Raw genomic sequence first — 19326 nt, forward strand, 5'->3', positions numbered from 1 at the left:
AGAGCGCGTGTCCTCCACAACTTTTGTTATCTCATTAAGCTTCTCCTCAGATGCTTTAAAAGTAGAACAAACTGAACTTGTACTTGTAAATTAGCCATTATTTTTGAAACCAAGATTTTTGATCTACTGATATAAAAAAAGAGGAACTAACATTTAAGCAAATTTGATGTAGTAACTCAACCTCTAATATATGAACATGCTCAGAATAAAGAACAGAGTTTGGATATTGGAATAAAAGACAAATTAGAAAGGATTTTACAGTTTAATATATAAAACATTTAATCCTTTATGAGTAAGCAATACCAGTTTGTGAATCATTTGTTGTGCATGTATTGAAATATTGATGAACTTCTTCAATGAAAAGTTCAACTGAGAATTGTCGCAAAATGTGTTATGTTCTAATGCCTATTATCTAGCATGAAGTTTCTGATTTTCTTAGTTTCAAGTAGCTGTCGGAAAAAAACAATTAGGAGCAAAGTAGCAGAACACGATTAAAAGAGGCGGTTGTATGGTTCTCAGCTTAACTTAACGAAAGGAAAAGATGGTTTTGAGTAATAGGAACCTTCTCAACTGAAAACGATTATACCTTGTGGACATAAAACTTCACATCCCCAACAGCAATCACCAAGTTAGTTGCCAACTCTGTGGCTACATATCTGAAATAGAAATGCTTCCAACAGTTAAATTGGCAAATTGCAATCACCTTTAATCCGCATCTTTCAATTGAATATAATTTAAATATATAATATATAATATAATATCATATCATATATAAAATATAATAATATATAATATATATTAATATATAATATAGAATATATATAATTAATAAAATTCAAATTAATTAATTAAAATTAAATAATGCATTATAATTATACAAATATATATATTATCATGTCATATAAAATTTTACAACTTAATTATTATTTTCATTAATAAAAAAAATTCTTATTCTTGTGTTTTAATATTTTCATAAATAAAAAATTCCTAATTACAACATCAGAGATGGAAATTTCCGTGGCTAAATTAAAGAAAAAATTAGCTACAGAAATACAGATGGAAATAAGCAAAAAAATTTAAGTGCTAGTCATCCCGATTTTTTAGGCAATCATTTAATAGTATCAGAGACGGATTATAACATACTTTAGCAAAATTATATATCCGTCTCTAAATAAAAATTATTAAAAGTTTATCATAAAAAAAAAATTGGTCTCTAAATTCATCTTTAATAAAGACGGATTTCATTCCGTCAATAAATTTTCGTCTTTAATACCCTGTTTTCTTGTAGTGATTATTTATTATAGAGAGAAAAAGAAGTTGCATGTAAAAATGCCATTAAGAGGACTCAGGTTCTATTTATCGCTACGTGTGTCGAGCACCAACATTTTTATCGATATTATATATATATAATCAAAAAGGGGTGATGCTTGATATATAAATTTTTTTTCTTTTTATTTTTCTCATACATCTTTTTCTCTCTCTTGCATAAATTATATATATCATTATTATCTTCTTTTATCAACAATTTCTTATACTTAATATATATGGTAACTTATTATTTTTGATATACATGCTTGAATAATAAAAGATAGATAAATAATTTAAATAAATGATGCTCATATATATATGAATGTTACGAACGCAAATGTGTTCCTCGTGTGCATTTCCCTCGATTTATTTATTTTTTCTTTTTCTCTTTTCCTTTTCTTGTACTTATTCTTATTCTTTCTCTCCTTTTATTTTTTCCCCCTTTATCCTCTTCCTATGGCCCTCTCCATCTAATCCATGTTAATTACGACTCTCTCTCCTTTACAAGTTTTGGTGTGAGATGGTGGCGACCTCTCATTATCTTGTCTAGTTAAAGCTGGAAAAGCCACAAATTGAAACCTTTCTTTCATGACATGATTATTTTTGATAATTTAATAGTTAGATTTTTAAAAATATATATAAAAATATAAGTGAGATTGCTAACCAATCCGTCAATTACCTTAAAATACCTTCTCAGGTCAAAACGTTCAATCAATATTACTGGAGTTGAGCAAAAGAAAAAGATATATACGTGTGTGTGTGTGTATATATACATATATATTAAGTGTTATTATACCAAACTTTAGGTTAAAAAAAAGTATAATTATCCTTATATTTTAACTCAAACCTACCCAATATAGCAAAAAATAAAGTATGCCATAAGTGCAAAAGAAGGAAAACTAAATTAAATTCTCATCCTTTAACTTTACCTGGAGAGGTACGTGCGTACTTGGTGGACAAGAAAATAATTGGATTCTTGCAGCTACCACCAATTAAGCCTTAGAGCAGTGACAGTGAGCACCTCACCGCAGCTATAAATAGATGGAAGTGCATTGGGTGCTCATGTTTCATCAAATTAACCCCAAAATCCCTTAGCAAGTAAAACAAAGAGAGTGCATCTAGAATTAAGTGTTAAGGAGTTATGGAGAAGCAATGTAGCAGTATGAGCATCAGCGCATCAGAAGTAACTAAGGCTGAACAGAAGTAACATCAGCTGTACTCAGTTCCCTAATGATTTTGTCTTCGGAGTTGGTACATCTGCTTACCAGGTAAATATAACTAGTACCACCTACTCTCTCATCCATCTTATTTCTAAACAAATATACTTAAGAAATCTGTGTACATACATAACTTATACGGTTTTTTGGGTCAATACGCTCATTTATTTTGTTTGTCATTTATAAATATATAAATTTAAAGCATGAAGGAGGTGCTGTAAAAGGCGGTAGAGGCCCTAGCATCTGGGATGTTTTCGCCTTGAACGCTCCTGGTCTCTCTCTCTCTCTCTCTCTCTCTCTCTCTCCCCATTTGTGTACATGTATGTATGTGTATGTAGACTGCATGAACAACGTATACATGTGCATGTGCAAGGCTGTATATAATTAGCGCAAGTTACTAGCTAGCTTCATTGATGCGAGTGACAGGCAGAATTGATGATGGATCCAATGGAAACGTAGCTGCTGATATGTATACCAAATATAAGGTAACTTAATTAACTCCCCTAAAATTTTTATTGTACCTACTCCAAGTTATGGATATGTGTATATATACACTTTACATGTTGACTATAATTAAGGATATATTTGTTACTTAATTTATATAGGATGATATTAAGATGATGAAGAGCATGGGTTTTAACGCCTATAGATTTTCGCTTTCATGGTCAAGAATTTTGCCTGGTAAGATTAATTATACATTTTCATAAATAATTATTGGTGATAAAAACAAATATTAATCAATAAATTTATTGGTTCACATGTGATTAGTCATTAATAAATTTTTAAGTCCAGGAGGTGCAGGTCTTGATACATATGTTTGAGCTAATTTGTTTATTGGGTTTGTGTAAATTGTTAGGTGGAAAACTTTCGCTTGGCGTCAATAAAGAAGCAATTGACTATTATAATGATCTTGTCAATACTGTCATTGCGAATGGTTAGACTCATCACAGCTTCATAACTTACCCGCACTTATGCTGCATTTTAGGCTAGCAGTTATTTGTACATATATACTACGATCATTATCTGGATATATAGTTCTATACTATATATAAAATTATATAATATATATAATAAATTCTTAAAGTATTATATATTTATGAAGTATACATGATGCATTAAGTACTTGTGATGATGCAGACATGACACCTTTTGTTACTCTATTTCACTTCGATCTTCCTCATTCTCTGTGTTAATAAAAATGATGGTCCAAACCAATATGATTGGGCCTTGCTCACTGGACGGCTGAATCCACTAAACCCATCCGCCCTCTATCCACCGACCCGGCCCATGGAAAGGTTTGACCCGGTGCTCTCACTACTTAAAACCTTTCCCCTCCATTACTAACCCTAATCCCCTATCAGCCGCTCCTTCTCCTCGTCTTCTTCTCCCACACGACCCTTCGGGTCTTCCCCGTTTCCTTTGTATTCTGTGCTCTTCCGTTCTCCGATAATGGCGGATAATGAGCCATTAAGGTCATGCCTCTTTAAATGGCTGATCCTTGTTGGCTCTAGGATAACGAAGTAACTACCTCTTCTCTCTTCCTCCTTACTCCGAAAATCAAAGCCTTTGTGGCCAGACCTTTGTGGTTTCTGTTGACAGCCTTTTGTGGCGGTTCCTTGGTGGATATTGGGTAACCTTTGTGGTTTACTAGCCTTTGTGGCTATTGTGGGATTCAAGCAACCGTGAGTAAGGTTGCGGCCTTCGGCCTTGCTAGGCCCTGGGTCTTAGGCCTCTGAGCCGAAAATTGCTAAGGTGTTTATGTTCCCCATTCTGTAATTCCCCGACTTATTTTTGTATGTTTATTTCTGTTCTATAGGGTCCTTGTAATTTGTATTAGAAAAAGCCTGTAATAATTTAGTTTCTGTAATCGCTTATATTGAATTGGTGCCGGAGACCGATCCACTTATAACAGTGGTATCAGAGCGGGGTTAAGTCTCTGGCCTGAGGCCACTCACGGTAACATCGTTCTAACCCTTTCCTCTTTATTTTCGATTCCAGTTTCCCGACCCCTTATTGCTAACCTCCCTTGGCCGGGCTTGTGAAGCCGTCGGGTATCTAGTGGAGGCGTAGTCAAGGCCCTAGCACTATTAACTGTGATTTATTTTCTGTTGTTTGGAATTTTCTGTGATTGGGAATTTGCTGTTGTTTAATATTTGCTTCTATTACTTGAACTGTGAATTTCTGTGATATTACTGAAACTTGCTAAAATGTCTGGTTATAATTTACAACCATTTGACGGAAAAACTGATTTTTCTATATGGCAACAAAAAATGAAAGGTATCTTAATACAACAGAAAGTTTTTAAAGCCATTGAAGGAAAATATTCTGAAACTGTTTCTGAAGAAAAACGGCTTGAAAATGATGAATATGCGTACAGTTCTATTATTTTAAACCTATCTGATTCTGTAATTAGGAAAGTAGGTAAACAAAACACTGCTAAAGAACTGTGGAATAGGTTAGAAGAACTTTACACAGAAACTTCTCTTCCTAGTAAATTATTTCTTTTGGAAAAAAATTTCAGATATAAACTGGATCTTTCAAAAAATATTGAGGAAAATATTGATGATTTTACTAAATTAATCCAAGACATAAAATTGACAGGGGATAAAAATATTGACGATTATACTCCTATAGTTTTATTAAATGCTATTCCTGAGTCTTATGGTGATGTTAAAGCTGCAATAAAATATGGACGTGATAATGTAACTTTAGAAACTGTAATTAGTGGCTTAAAATCAAAAGAAATGGATTTAAAAACTAATACTTCTAGTAATAACAATAATGAAGTGAACTTGGTAAGAGGAAGACCTAAAAATAGGAATAATAACCATAACTCGAAATTCAGAAAATACAGTAAAAGTCGTAGTAGAAGTAGGGGAAGAAGTCCGTCTAGAAATAGATATAATAACAATAATAATAAAAGAGATGAAGATAAAAACAAAAAGGATTTTAGGTGTTACAACTGTGGGGGTAGAGGTCATTTCATTAAAGACTATAAAAAACCTAAAAGAACCAACAAAATGAATCTGCTAATGTCTCAGAAGAAACAACTGATGAAGTTTATATGGTGTCTGATGTAAATTTTGTTGAAAGTTCTTTAAATAAATCTGAATGGCTTGTGGATTCTGGATGCACCTTTCATATGACACCTTATAAAGACATTTTGACAAATTTTAAAACTGAAAGACTAGGTTCTGTGTCAATGGCAAACCAAAAATTATGTGATGTGCTTGGTTTTGGTGATACTTGTCTTATTTTTGAAAATGGTTCGAAAATAACCCTTAAGAATGTTAGGTATGTCCCTGATCTTGCCCACAATTTAATGTCATGCTCTGCCCTAGAGGAAGAAGGGTTAGAGGGAAAATGGGGAAAAGGGATCATGAAAATTTCTAAGGGCTCCATGACTGTTTTCAAAGCAATCAAAAAGAGAAATCTGTATTTATGCACCGTTAAGTATGATTCTTTTTCTGGAAATGTTTCCACAGAAAATAAATCTGAAATTTGGCATAAGAGGTTGGGTCATATCAGCTTTAGGGGGCTTGAGTTGTTACACAAAAATGGTTTTTTGCATGAAAAACCTTCTGTTTTAAATTTCTGCGATGATTGCATATTAGGAAAACAACACAAAGTAAAGTTTCCTATCTCCTCATACCCGTCTCCCACTTCTTCAAATTGCATTTTAGAGTATGTGCATGCAGACGTGTGGGGTCCTGCTAATATTAGTACTCATGGGGGTAATAAGTATTTCCTATCTATTATTGATAATTATTCTAGGAAAGTATTTGTTTTTCTAATAAAGCAAAAATCTGATGCTTTTGAAAAATTTCAGAATTGGAAAAATCTGGTTGAAAACCAAACAGGTCATAGGCTTAAAGCATTAAGGACTGACAATAGTTTGGAGTTTTGTAACAAACAGTTTTCTGAATTATGCGATAAGTATGGTATTAAAAGACACAAAACCACACCATATACTCCTCAACAAAACGGGGTAGCTGAGAGGATGAATAGAACTTTGTTAAACAAAGTAAGATGTCTTTTAATAAGTTCTGGTCTATCTAAAACCTTTTGGGGAGAAGCTTTATTAACTGCAGCATATTTGATAAATAGGTCACCCTCTGTGCCTTTACTTGGAAATATTCCTGAAAAAGTTTGGTCAAATTCTGATGTTGATTTTTCTTCTCTGCGCATTTTTGGCTGTGCTGCTTTCTGTCATAATAATGGTGATAAATTAGATCCTAGGTCTCAAAAATGCGTATTTATTGGTTATCCACCCGGAGTGAAAGGATATAGGCTATGGCTTAAGAATCAACCTGGCTTTAAGGTGATAGTAAGTAGAGATGTGATCTTTAATGAATCAGAAATGCCATGCTTAAACACTTCCTCTAAAAATTCTGAAGATTTTAATATTGAAAATACCTTTAATAAGGTGGAACCTAGTAATGAGGATAACCAACAAGGGGAAGAAATAGTAAATAGAGAAGAAAATCAAGAAAATCAGGAAGAACACAATGATGAAGAAACTGAAAATGAAAATCCGAATACCTATCAGCTAGTTAGAGATCGAGTACCTAGGGAACGTAGGATTCCTTCTAGGCTTAAAGATTATCATTTAGCCCTAAATATTGGAAATTTAGAACCAAGTACTTATGAAGAAGCTTTAGAAAGTGCAAATTCAAAAGAATGGATAATTGCTATGAATGAAGAAATAAAAGCCTTAAAAGAAAATAACACTTGGGTTCTAGTTTTAAAGCCTAAAAATGCTTCTATAGTTGATTGTAAATGGGTTTTCAAAATAAAAGAAGAAAACAATGTTAAAAGATTTAAAGCAAGACTTGTAGCAAAAGGTTTTACACAAAAAGAAGGCATTGATTTTACTGAAATCTTCTCTCCTGTGGTTAAATTTACTACTGTTCGAATCTTGCTTGCTTTGGTTGCTCATTTTGACTGGGAATTAAAACAGATGGACGTTAAGACTGCATTCTTGCATGGAAATCTAGATGAACAAATTTACATGTCTCAGCCTCACGGTTTTGTTGATAAGCAAAATCCAAATCATGTATGCTTACTCAAAAGATCCTTATATGGTCTGAAACAATCCCCTAGGCAGTGGAATAAAAAGTTTGATCAGTTCATGCATTCTTTGGATTTTAAAAATAGTGCTTATGATCCATGTTTATATTTCAAGCATGAAAACAATGTGTCACTATTTCTTGTCTTATATGTGGATGACATGTTAATAGCTAGTCCTAGTCTTAATATGATTAAAAGCTTACAGCATCATTTATGCAAGAACTTTGAAATGAAAGATTTAGGAAATGCAAAGAAAATACTTGGTATGAACATAGAAAGAAACAGAACCAAGTCAACTATTTTCTTAAATCAAACCTCTCACATTCAAAGCATTCTTGAAAAATTTTCAATGGAAAAATCCAAACCATCCTCTGTACCACTTGCAGCACATTTTCAGCTAAGCAAAGATCTATGTCCTAAAACAGAATTTGAAAAAGACAAAATGAAAAATGTGCCCTACTCAAATGCTATAGGTTCCGTCATGTATCTAATGGTAAGTACTAGGCCAGACATTGCATATGCAGTTAGCTGCTTAAGTAGGTATATGTCCAATCCAGGTGCTTCCCATTGGGAAGCAGTGAAATATCTCTTTAGATACTTGAATGGTACTAAGAATGTTGGAATAACCTTCTCTAAAAATTCTGATGGTGTGAAACTTAAAGGATTTGTGGACTCTAACTATGCTAATGACAAAGACAGTAGAAAATCAACTACCTCCTACATCTTTACTCTTTGTAATGCCTGCATAAGTTGGAAATCACAACTTCAAAGTATAGTCGCTCTTTCCACTACAGAAGCTGAGTATATAGCAACCACTGAAGCAATAAAAGAAGCAATATGGTTAAAAGGCTTGATTTCTGAAATTGGGTTTCTGAAAGATAAACCTGTTGTTTACTCTGATAGTCAGTCTAGTATCCAACTATGTAAAAACCCAATCTTTCACTACAGAACCAAACACATAGATGTTAGGTATCACTTTATTAGAGATGTTATAAACAATGGAATTATCAACCTTGAAAAAATAAAGTCAGAAGAGAATCCTGCAGATATGGGAACAAAATGCTTAGCAATAGAGAAATTTAAAAACTGTCTTGATATGCTACATTTATAAACTGTTATTCCTTAACTTCTCTCTTTTGCAGGAAAAGGAAGCTATGGCAATGATGACAGCCTTTTGACCCACCATCTTGGTTTGGACCAAGGTGGAAAATGTTAATAAAAATGATGGCCCAAACCAATATGATTGGGCCTTGCTCACTGGACGGCTGAATCCACTAAACCCATCCGCCCTCTATCCACCGACCCGGCCCATGGAAAGGTTTGACCCGGTGCTCTCACTACTTAAAACCTTTCCCCTCCATTACTAACCCTAATCCCCTATCAGCCGCTCCTTCTCCTCGTCTTCTTCTCCCACACGACCCTTCGGGTCTTCCCCGTTTCCTTTGTATTCTGTGCTCTTCCGTTCTCCGATAATGGCGGATAATGAGCCATTAAGGTCATGCCTCTTTAAATGGCTGATCCTTGTTGGCTCTAGGATAACGAAGTAACTACCTCTTCTCTCTTCCTCCTTACTCCGAAAATCAAAGCCTTTGTGGCCAGACCTTTGTGGTTTCTGTTGACAGCCTTTTGTGGCGGTTCCTTGGTGGATATTGGGTAACCTTTGTGGTTTACTAGCCTTTGTGGCTATTGTGAGATTCAAGCAACCGTGAGTAAGGTTGCGGCCTTCGGCCTTGCTAGGCCCTGGGTCTTAGGCCTCTGAGCCGAAAATTGCTAAGGTGTTTATGTTCCCCATTCTGTAATTCCCCGACTTATTTTTGTATGTTTATTTCTGTTCTATAGGGTCCTTGTAATTTGTATTAGAAAAAGCCTGTAATAATTTAGTTTCTGTAATCGCTTATATTGAATTGGTGCCGAAGACCGATCCACTTATAACACTCTGCAACAAGAGTACGATGGCTTCTTAAGCAGAGACGTAGTGTAAGTAGTTCATTATCTCATTCATGTCCAATATCCTTCCAAACCACATAAATATATACACATTAATGTTTCAAGATTGTACTAATTACAAGAAAAATAAATTGGGTGCTACATGCATTAATTAATATATAGGGAGGATTTCCGTGAGTTTGCAGAGCTGTGCTTTTGGGAATTTGGTGACCGAGTGAAATATTGGATCACATTGAACGAGCCATGCAGTTATGCTCATAATGGATATGTGACACGCCACTTTCCACCTCTGGGCCATGATTTAACTGCAGCTCTAACTTCAACTCCGCCAGCTCTAACAAAACGCAGAACACCCAAACGGATGAACTACATCCCCTACAGAGGTAGGCCATATGATGAGCAACATCAATATCTCAAGACAGCTGCAGCCTCCAATCAATTTAGTAGCAGTGGCTCCAGACTAAGATGGGATCCTGCCAAAGATGCATACACTGTTGCAAGAAACTTGCTGCTTGCTCATGCAGAAGCTTTTCACGCTTATAGAACCAAATTTGAGGTTGGTTTTGACCACTTAATTCATTTCTTCTTCACAAATTTAGAGAACAAATTGATGTCCATGAATTGATCGAAACTTTAAACTGTCATCAGGAACATCAAAAGGGCAAGATAGGAATTGCACTTAACTCATTCTGGTGCGAGCCTTACAAGAAATTTAATGATGATGATATAGAAGCGGCCAAAAGAGCTATGGATTTTATGTTGGGATGGTAATTAATCCACTTTAATTAATTATAACATCATTTGTCTCTTTTTTAATTATGTGACCGTATATGCATGATTAAACGTGTAATTATGAGTTGAAACATGGGCAAACGTTAACATATCTACAAGAGAAGATATCCAGGTTGTTCACTACGTCGATGTGATGAGTTCTTCCTCATTTTTAAAGTTTAACGATGCACACCTCCTCCCATGCATCTTAATTTAATTTTAATATCATTTTTGTTGTCCCAATTTACTATTAATTTCAGGTTCTTGGAGCCTGTATTAACTGGTCAATATCCAAAACGTATGAGAGATTACGTTCCTTCTGAAATCTGGAACCATTCTCAGATCATGAAGCCGAGATGCTCGAGGGCTCCATTGATTTTCTTGGCATAAACTATTACACAGCCATTTATGCAGCCAATAATCGCAATCCCAGAGACGTCGAAGAAGGCTACTCTAGAGATCAGCACGTCAAATTTAGTTACAGTAAGTTTTTCAGAAAATTCTCCTTTTTCTTTATGAACCAAATGTAGTGCATCCTTTTTTTGTAAATTAATTAATATATACATGCAACTGATTGTATCTTTTTACTATTTTTTTCTGCAGCTGATCCTTTTGGGACGCTAATAGGTCCACAAGTGAGATCAAGAGATCTACAATATTAATATTGAAGTTTATATTCCTAAATTTTCTCTCAACTTGCTAATTATTGTTAAATAGAAATAACTACGTTTATTGGACTGGAATATTCATTCTTATTACATATTAATGACAAACTGACTTATATAATCATATTTCCATTGATGGATATATATTATAGGCTGGTTCGGAGTGGTTGCACATATATCCTGACGGACTTTACAATTTGCTGACAAAATACGTCAAAGACCAATATAAAGACAAGGTCCCGGTTATATACATTACAGAAAATGGTACCATTTTACGCACTACGTACCATACTCATTTGCTATGTTATACATATATATATATATATATATGTATATATATATAGTTTAAGTGAATATTTATTAATGATCACTACTAAGTTTGCAATCTATGTATGTACTTAATTAATTAGGGGTGGACGAAAAGAATGACTACAGGCTCACAGCTAAACACGCTTGTGCCGACATCATGAGGGAGGACTATCACAGAAGCCATCTTCTAACTCTTCTAATTGCAATGAATAAGTAAGTTGTGACATCGATCCCATATATATCAATTAACTCTCAATTAATACATATGATTGATTGAATTTTGACTTGTTTAATATTAGAGAGCAAGCTGATCATAGTTGAGTGTGATTATTGTAAATATTGCAGAGATAAGGTGAATGTAAAAGGTTACTTTGCATGGTCGTGGTGTGATAATTTTGAATGGACCGAAGGATACACTGTCAGATTTGGGCTTATTTACGTCGACTACATGAATTATCTCACAAGATATCCGAAAGCCTCAGCGATATGGTTCGCTAACTTTTTGGCCACTAAGAAATTTGTGCGTGAACAGAAGAAACAAGAATCTGGGCAGAAATAAGGTGATGGAGGCCATGGCAGTGATGGATCTGTCTTATGTTGGATTAATGCGTATTTATTGTATTCTCTTTTGATTAATTTCCTCTGGTGTTTGTTGTTACTGCACATCGCGCGCTCAGCTACTAATTAATACTCGTCGTCGACAATATTAATTTGTGCGTTTAGCAGCATCAATAAAATATTAGTATGTACAATTATATTGTCAAACAAACTAATAATAACTCTATTATTTCTAATTCACTTTTTAAATTTAATTGATTATGCACTACAAGAAAACAGGGTATTAGAGACGAAAATTTATTTCCGTTTCTGAAATTATGATTTCCGTCTGTAAAATAAATCAGCGATGGAAAATCGTCGCCGCACTCTGTGGCGGAAAGCCCAGTGCTAAATATTAGCGACAGAAATATTTCGTCTCTAATTCTGGATCGAACATTTTCGTCGTTGATTCTCGAACCAGAACAAATTTTAGAGTAATCCGTCTCAATTCCATTGATAAAAAAGTACTTCCGTCTCTAATCCATCTCTGAAGGTAAAATTTTTGTTTATTAATTCTGTCTCTAATTTGTCTGTAAAACCTTACAATTTTCGTCTCTAATATGTCTCTAAATCCTTACAAATTACCATCTCTGTTTCGATCTCTAAACTCCCAACATTTTTTGTCTCTAATTTTTTTTTGTTATTTTGCAGATTTTTTTCCTGATCATTATACTATCAAATACTTTCACTCAATACCAAAATCTGAATTTTTCAAACCAAAAACAATAAATATTAACAAAATTTTGTGTAAAATTCCTGCCTCTCATTTTGACCCAAATTTTGTATTCGAATACATGCAATACTGATGTACGAAAAGTTTCCCAATGTGAACATATAGAAAATAGTCTTGTATATAACCAAATTTATTAATATTAATAGTGTTATTGTTCAAAAAAAGCAATAAAATAATTTGAAGACATGAATGCAAACCTACACTTGTATTGTCATGAAGGGACGAGCGGTCAACTATATTAATTTTTGAAGTCGTGGATTTACTAATTACTCAATTTACAAGAAAGGTGCCTGCAGATTAAAGTCGTACTAGAAAATTTTAATATCACAGACATTGACTGAAGCTTATGTACCAACATACAATATATCGTATGCGACTACTATACCACGTAAATTTGCCACGTTTCATTAATTTGTTCAACTTCTTTTTTATATTATAAAAAATTTGATTAGAATTGATTTCCACCTCGATCACCCCGAATTATGACATATTTTGGAATCATAAATCACTTGTAAAAATATTTATAAATTATTTATTATTTAAAATTAAATGCATTTTGCACCTGTGAACTATATATATAATCGCATTAGTTCTTTTAAAATATAAAAAGTGACAAAAATGCTCTTGATAATAATTTGACATTGGTAGGACAAAAATACCCTTCCATATCTCTTATACTTTTTATTTTACTCCCTAAAGTATGTTTTATTAAAAAAAAAAATATCCCCTGAAATTACTTTTATATATAAGTGATTTAAAATTATAGCTTTTTATAAATTATATAATAAAAAAAATATTTACAAGCTCAATAGATGCAAATATATTTTAGAAAGTAAATTATTTGTCTTAAAAAATAAATATGCGTAAATACATAACACATATAATTTTATTTAAAAAAGAAAGTATGTTATATAACTTATAAATCTTTATCCAATTACATGTACACATGCATAATTAAAATAAATCATATCATTAAAGAAAATTATAGAATTTATAGATTTGTATATTTTACAGCGTGTATATAATATATATATATATATGTACAATGTAATATTTTAAAATTATATTGATAATTTTTATTTTGTAAAAGAATCAATATAGATATATAGCACAAGCTAAAACTATTTAAATTTTTTAATAGATTGTAAAGAAATATAAGAATTGTAAAATTATAAAATTTATACAGATTCTATATTCATTATAAAAATTATAAATTTTGGGTATAATTTATTTTAAATATTTCTTTTATAATAACTTAAATCATATTTTAGGTGAATGATTGTTAAAAGATACATTCTAGGGAGCGTAAATAATAAGGTCATTTTTTGTTACAAAAAAATTGAAACATAACACGACGCGATATTTTATTATATTTTATAGTTTAAGTAAATAAATGCACTTAATACATAATTTAGGTGCAGGTTGAAAAACTTATTTAACCTTATTATTTATTAAGAAAACTTTTATATGAACAAAAAAATAAAGAAATTGTTATATAGATAGAGTATGAAAGTATGATTGAAAATGGGTTATTAGAATTGAATTTCCAGGAAAATGGGTTTAAGGACAGGTGGCGTTGGCTTAATTATTAAGTCAATTAGGTTTAATAGTCTACTTAAATTAATGCAAATCACAGCTATAAAATAGGTAGAGTTGGGATTAGGTCTTCATCGTTCATCAACCCCAAAATCCTTTCAAAAAGAGTGTTATTAGGAATTAATGGAGAAGAAATTCTCTCAAATCACTCGTACTCACTTCCCTCCAGATTTTGTCTTCGGAGTTGCTACTTCTGCTTACCAGGTGAATAATATATAATTACAATCACTATTTCTATTATTTTTTATATTAATAAATACTTTTTTATTATTTGGCATCAAATTCAAACCCCTCCCATTTTAGCTTTTTATCTATTTCTCTTTATCAAAATGCTTCTGTAAATTATTAATTATAATTTTATTTATTTTTTAAAAAAAATTGAATTTTGTTATAACTTCAGTGGATAATTTTTTAAAATTTGCATCCACGTCGTCCTATTTTTTAAATCTTAAAAAAAATACAATAAAAATAAAATTGATAATTCCATCCAAATAGTACATAATTTCATTAAATATTAGAAGGCATTGAACGTTTTTTAAACAACATAAAGGTATTCGTAATAACATCATACATCAGAAAAGTTCATTGTAATTTACCACTTCTTTGTCCATCTTTATTCTAAAAATAATTCCATAAATACCTTTAACTGATATGTAGAAAATTGATAGATAGATTGATATACTTCAGAAACCTGTGTACGTCACTAAAAAAATTTACTATTGTTTATGCCCTAAAGTCATCGGAAATAATTATTATTAATCATAATTAAATAAAAATTAATATAAATTAGTTTATTTTCCATGAAAACTATTTTTATGATGCTCTTAGTCATGACAAATATTTTACCCGCAATCAAGAAAATCATGACCGACAATTATTGCGGGCAATAAACAATAATTATCTACTACAGCTATATACTTTTAACCATACAAATTAGTCATAATTAAATATTATATTTTTTCTACTGCATACATAATATATATGTTAACTTCTTTTGGATTAATATGTTGATTTTTATTTTGGAGAAAATTCAATTTTAGTTGTATAACTATATGGATTGCAATTTTGGTCTTGTTTAAATCAAATTTCGCAATTTAGTCTTGTAACTTAAAAGAAAAAAAAAAAGCAATTTTAGGACAACTCCAGCCAACTTTGCAGGAATTCTCAATTTAATTAGGTCATGTATACAAATCACATCTCATTTTCTGGCAAAATTGATTAGAGTTGTCCTAAAATTAAAAAAAAATAATAATAATTACTGTATGACCAAATTATGAAATTTGATTTCAACAAGGTCAAAATTACCATTTTTTATAATTACAAGACTAAAATTGTCTTTTCTCCAATGAGTAAAGTGCCAAATCTATATATATAATTTTAGTTCTATATTTATAGAGGTGGCAATTTGACCATGTTGAAATTAAATTTTGCAATAATTAAAAAAAATGCAATTTAGGGCAACTCCAGTCAATTTCGCCAAACTTCTAATTTAATTAGATCATGCATAAACTATACGTAATTTTCGAATAAAAATACTCAAATAAAAAATTTTTAAAAAATTACAGAATTAAATTAAAAAAATTAATTCGTCCATAATTAAAAATATCATCGCTAATTACAAGACTAAAATCGTATATTCCCCTTTATTTTGCTTATCCTTTACAATTTTTCAGCATGAAGGAGGTGCTGCAAAAGGCGGTAGAGGCCCTAGCATCTGGGACACTTTTACCCAAACTCGGGGTCTCTCTCTCTCTCTCTCTCTCTCTCTCTATATATATATATAAAGATTGCATGAATAATTTATGTGCATGTGTAAAGCTGTATATAATTAGGGCAAGTAGTTACCAGCTTCATTTATAACGCTTATATATGAATGGGTTGCTTGCGAGTGACAGGCAGAATTCATGATGGATCCAACGGAGACGTCTCTGCTGATATGTATACCAAATATAAGGTAACTTATTTTGTTCTTCTACCTATTTATATACTTCACTTACATATTGTTTACTAATTAAGGATAGATTTGTGTACTGTATTCAGGATGACATTAAGATGATGAAGAGCATGGGTTTTGATGCCTACAGATTTTCGATTTCATGGTCAAGAATTTTGCCTCGTAAGATATATAATTCATACAAACTAGACTCTTATATATATATATATCATTGATGACACAAACCAATATTACTAATTAATTATTCAATTTATTGGTTTACATATAAATGATTAGTCATTAATTAATTTTTAAACTCTGTACGTGCAAGTTTTGAAATACATATATTTGAAATTGAGTTGGTGTTTAGGTGGAAGGGTTAGCCTTGGTGTCAACAAACAAGGCATTGACTACTATAATGATCTTATCAACACTGTCATCGCAAATGGTTAGACTCACCGCCACTGTCAATTATGTACATATTCCGATCATTATCTGGATTACCATATGCATACATGATGCATTAATTAACTACTTGTGATGTTGCAGACATGAAACCCTTTGTCACTCTGTTTCACTTCGATCTTCCTCATTCTTTGCAACAAGAGTACGATGGCTTCTTAAGCAGAGACGTGGCGTGAGTACTTTATGATCTTATTTCAAGATTCTATGTACTAATTAACGATTACAAGTAAAAAATATTATTGTGATTGTGATACATGTTTTAATGTATAGGGAGTTCTTCCGGGAGTTTGCAGAGGTGTGCTTTCGGGAATTTGGTGACCGAGTGAAATATTGGATGACATTGAACGAGCCATGGAGTTATGCTTATAATGGATACGTGACATACGAATTTCCACCTGGTCTGGATCCTGCTTTAACCCCTTCACCTCCAATTCATTCTATTCCGGCAGTCATTGCACATGGACCTCCGCCTATAGCTTCTCAATATTATCTATACGCAACTCCGACAGATGTTGTAATGAATTCGTCTCCGCCAGCAGCTCTACCACAAACATCGCCCAAAATGTTGAAATTCATACCCTATAGGAGTAGACCACATCACCATATTGAGCAACACCATCGACTTATTGAGCAACATGATCATCGACTTTTGAAAGCAGTGCCCTCCAATTCCATTATAAATAATATTAGCACTAGTGTCTACAAACTATACTCGGAGGCAGATCCACCCAGAGATGCACATGCTCCCAACTCGAATCAAATTTATTACAGTGGCTCCAAACGAACGCGGGATCCAGCCAAAGATGCATATACTGTGGCAAGAAACTTGCTGCTCGCTCATGCACAAGCTGCTCACTCTTATAGAACCAAATTTCAAGGACGTCAAAAGGGCAAGATAGGAATCGCACTTAACTTTTTCTGGTGTGAGCCTCACGTGAAAGATGATGCTGATGATAAAGAAGCAGCCAAAAGAGCTATGGATTTTACATTGGGATGGTAATTAATTCATTCATTCATCATCCACTACTTTAACTATAACATCATTTGACGTCTCATTTTTAATTATGCGACCATAATTTCAGGTTTTTGGAGCCTGTATTAACCGGTCAATATCCAAAAAGTATGAGAGATTACGTCCCTTCTGGAAATCTGGCAGCTTTCTCAGATGGTGAAGCCAAGATGCTCAAGGGCTCTATTGATTTTCTGGGTCTAAACTATTACACAGCCTTTTATGTTGCCAATAACCCCAATCCCAGCCACAAACAAGGCTACAAGGAAGATCAGCGCCTGGATCTTAGTTACAGTAACTACTTTTTCACCTAATTATTATTTCTTTTCATCTCTTCACCTTAATTCTTCTTTTCGAACCAAATTAATTAATACATGCAGCTGATTCCATCCTTATGCTATTTTTTTTCTGCAGCTGATTCCCTTGAGAAGCTAATAGGCCCACAGGTGAAATCCAGAGATCTACATTAACTAATATTACTGAAGTTTATATGCATGTGCTTTAATAATTTATTAGTCCTAAATTTTCTCTCATCGACTTGCTAATTAATTTATTGTTAAGTAGAAATTATATCGCATCGCATCATGTAATCAACTAATTTTATTGGGCTGGAAAATTTAATCTTATTACATTTTAATAACAAATTGAGTTATGTAATAAATTTGTATGGATCGACATAGGCTGGTTCGGAGTGGTTACACGTATATCCAGAAGGAATTTACAATATGCTGATAAAATACGTCAACGGCAAATACAAAGACAAGATCCCTGCTATATACATCACTGAAAATGGTACATTACACACTCCATATGTACTCAGTTGCTATGTTATACTTGATAACTAGCTTTCAACTCGTACTTAATTAGGGGTGGATGAAAGGAACGACCTAATGCTTCCACTTAAAGATGCTTGTGCGGACCGCATGAGGGAGGACTATCATAAACGCCATCTTGAATATCTTCTAAAAGCAATGAAGTAAGTTTTCATGAAAACATATATGATTGATTGTATGGATTAGAGATGCATTAAATAATTGTTTGTGATTGCAGGGACAAGCAGGTACCTGCGAATGTTAAAGGTTACTTCGTGTGGTCATGGTGTGATAATTTTGAATGGGCTGCAGGATACACAGTCAGATTCGGGCTTATATATATAGACTACGAGAATCAACAAAAAAGATATCCCAAAGCCTCAGCCATATGGTTCTCTAAGTTTCTGGGCAGTAAGAAACTTGTAGGTGCAAGCAGTAGATGAGTGATGGATTGTCGAATGTTGAATAGCGTGTTGTGTCGTGTTCTCTTTTAATTGTTGTTGTTGTTGTTGTTAATGGCGCTGAGCAGGTGGATGAATAAGTACTAGTGCTATAGTGGTCGAGAATGTGCATTTGCATCAGCATAATTAAATAAACTGCTCCACCTCTGTCTTGTTTCCTTAATTTCTTCTACTGTCGTTGAGCAGCATCAATTAATAAATGTTTTTTCTTTTGTTTTAATCTATATTTTTTGCTTGCTAATTTAGATTTTTTGAGCGCCAAATATGATACGCATGCAACACATTACTGATTGGATCTACAGTTTATAAATTCAAGTATTACAGTTTAGAGTTTATTTTTTTTTAGATTTTGGCACTTTCATTTAATTTCCAAGTATTGATGCTTAATGCTTTTTTGGATCCGTAATTATGGTGGAGTGACATTTTTAGTCAC

The 19326-nt window shown here is 32.7% G+C and overlaps 2 protein-coding genes across 2 annotated transcripts; both read left to right on the plus strand.

Moving 5' to 3' along the window:
• Positions 1-1329: 1329 nt before the first annotated feature.
• On the plus strand, positions 1330-5589 carry LOC148787695 (putative beta-glucosidase 9). Its single transcript, XM_088881090.1, has 6 exons — positions 1330-1349; positions 2501-2576; positions 2728-2797; positions 2952-3010; positions 3131-3206; positions 3382-5589. The coding sequence occupies exons 1-6, from the start codon at positions 1330-1332 to the stop codon at positions 3462-3464; spliced, it is 384 nt and encodes a 127-aa protein (XP_088737216.1). The 3' UTR covers positions 3465-5589.
• A 936-nt stretch (positions 5590-6525) lies between these two features.
• Positions 6526-19119, plus strand: LOC105164618 (uncharacterized). Its single transcript, XM_011083310.3, has 18 exons — positions 6526-8497; positions 8738-8797; positions 9512-9572; positions 9705-10098; positions 10191-10309; positions 10574-10697; positions 14331-14417; positions 15887-15953; positions 16109-16167; positions 16254-16329; positions 16517-16594; positions 16696-16783; positions 16882-17607; positions 17694-17914; positions 18035-18066; positions 18301-18412; positions 18488-18596; positions 18671-19119. The coding sequence occupies exons 1-18, from the start codon at positions 6526-6528 to the stop codon at positions 18873-18875; spliced, it is 4590 nt and encodes a 1529-aa protein (XP_011081612.2). The 3' UTR covers positions 18876-19119.
• The last annotated feature ends 207 nt before the right edge of the window (positions 19120-19326 follow it).

This window comes from Sesamum indicum, linkage group LG6 (genome assembly GCF_026168435.1).
Source record: "Sesamum indicum cultivar Baizhima isolate 11 linkage group LG6, ASM2616843v1, whole genome shotgun sequence".
NCBI classification, from domain to species: domain Eukaryota; kingdom Viridiplantae; phylum Streptophyta; class Magnoliopsida; order Lamiales; family Pedaliaceae; genus Sesamum; species Sesamum indicum.

Bases quoted from the DNA above. Each gene is read 5' to 3' on its own strand.
- LOC148787695 (XM_088881090.1), top strand. From the start codon at position 1,330: ATGCCATTAAGAGGACTCAG. The intron at 3,011-3,130 runs GTAACTTAATTA...TAATTTATATAG, and splicing joins ATATGTATACCAAATATAAG to GATGATATTAAGATGATGAA. The intron at 3,207-3,381 runs GTAAGATTAATT...GTAAATTGTTAG, and splicing joins ATGGTCAAGAATTTTGCCTG to GTGGAAAACTTTCGCTTGGC.
- LOC105164618 (XM_011083310.3), top strand. From the start codon at position 6,526: ATGAATAGAACTTTGTTAAACAAAGTAAGATGTCTTTTAATAAGTTCT. The intron at 18,067-18,300 runs GTGAAATCCAGA...GGATCGACATAG, and splicing joins AGAAGCTAATAGGCCCACAG to GCTGGTTCGGAGTGGTTACA. The intron at 18,413-18,487 runs GTACATTACACA...GTACTTAATTAG, and splicing joins TATATACATCACTGAAAATG to GGGTGGATGAAAGGAACGAC.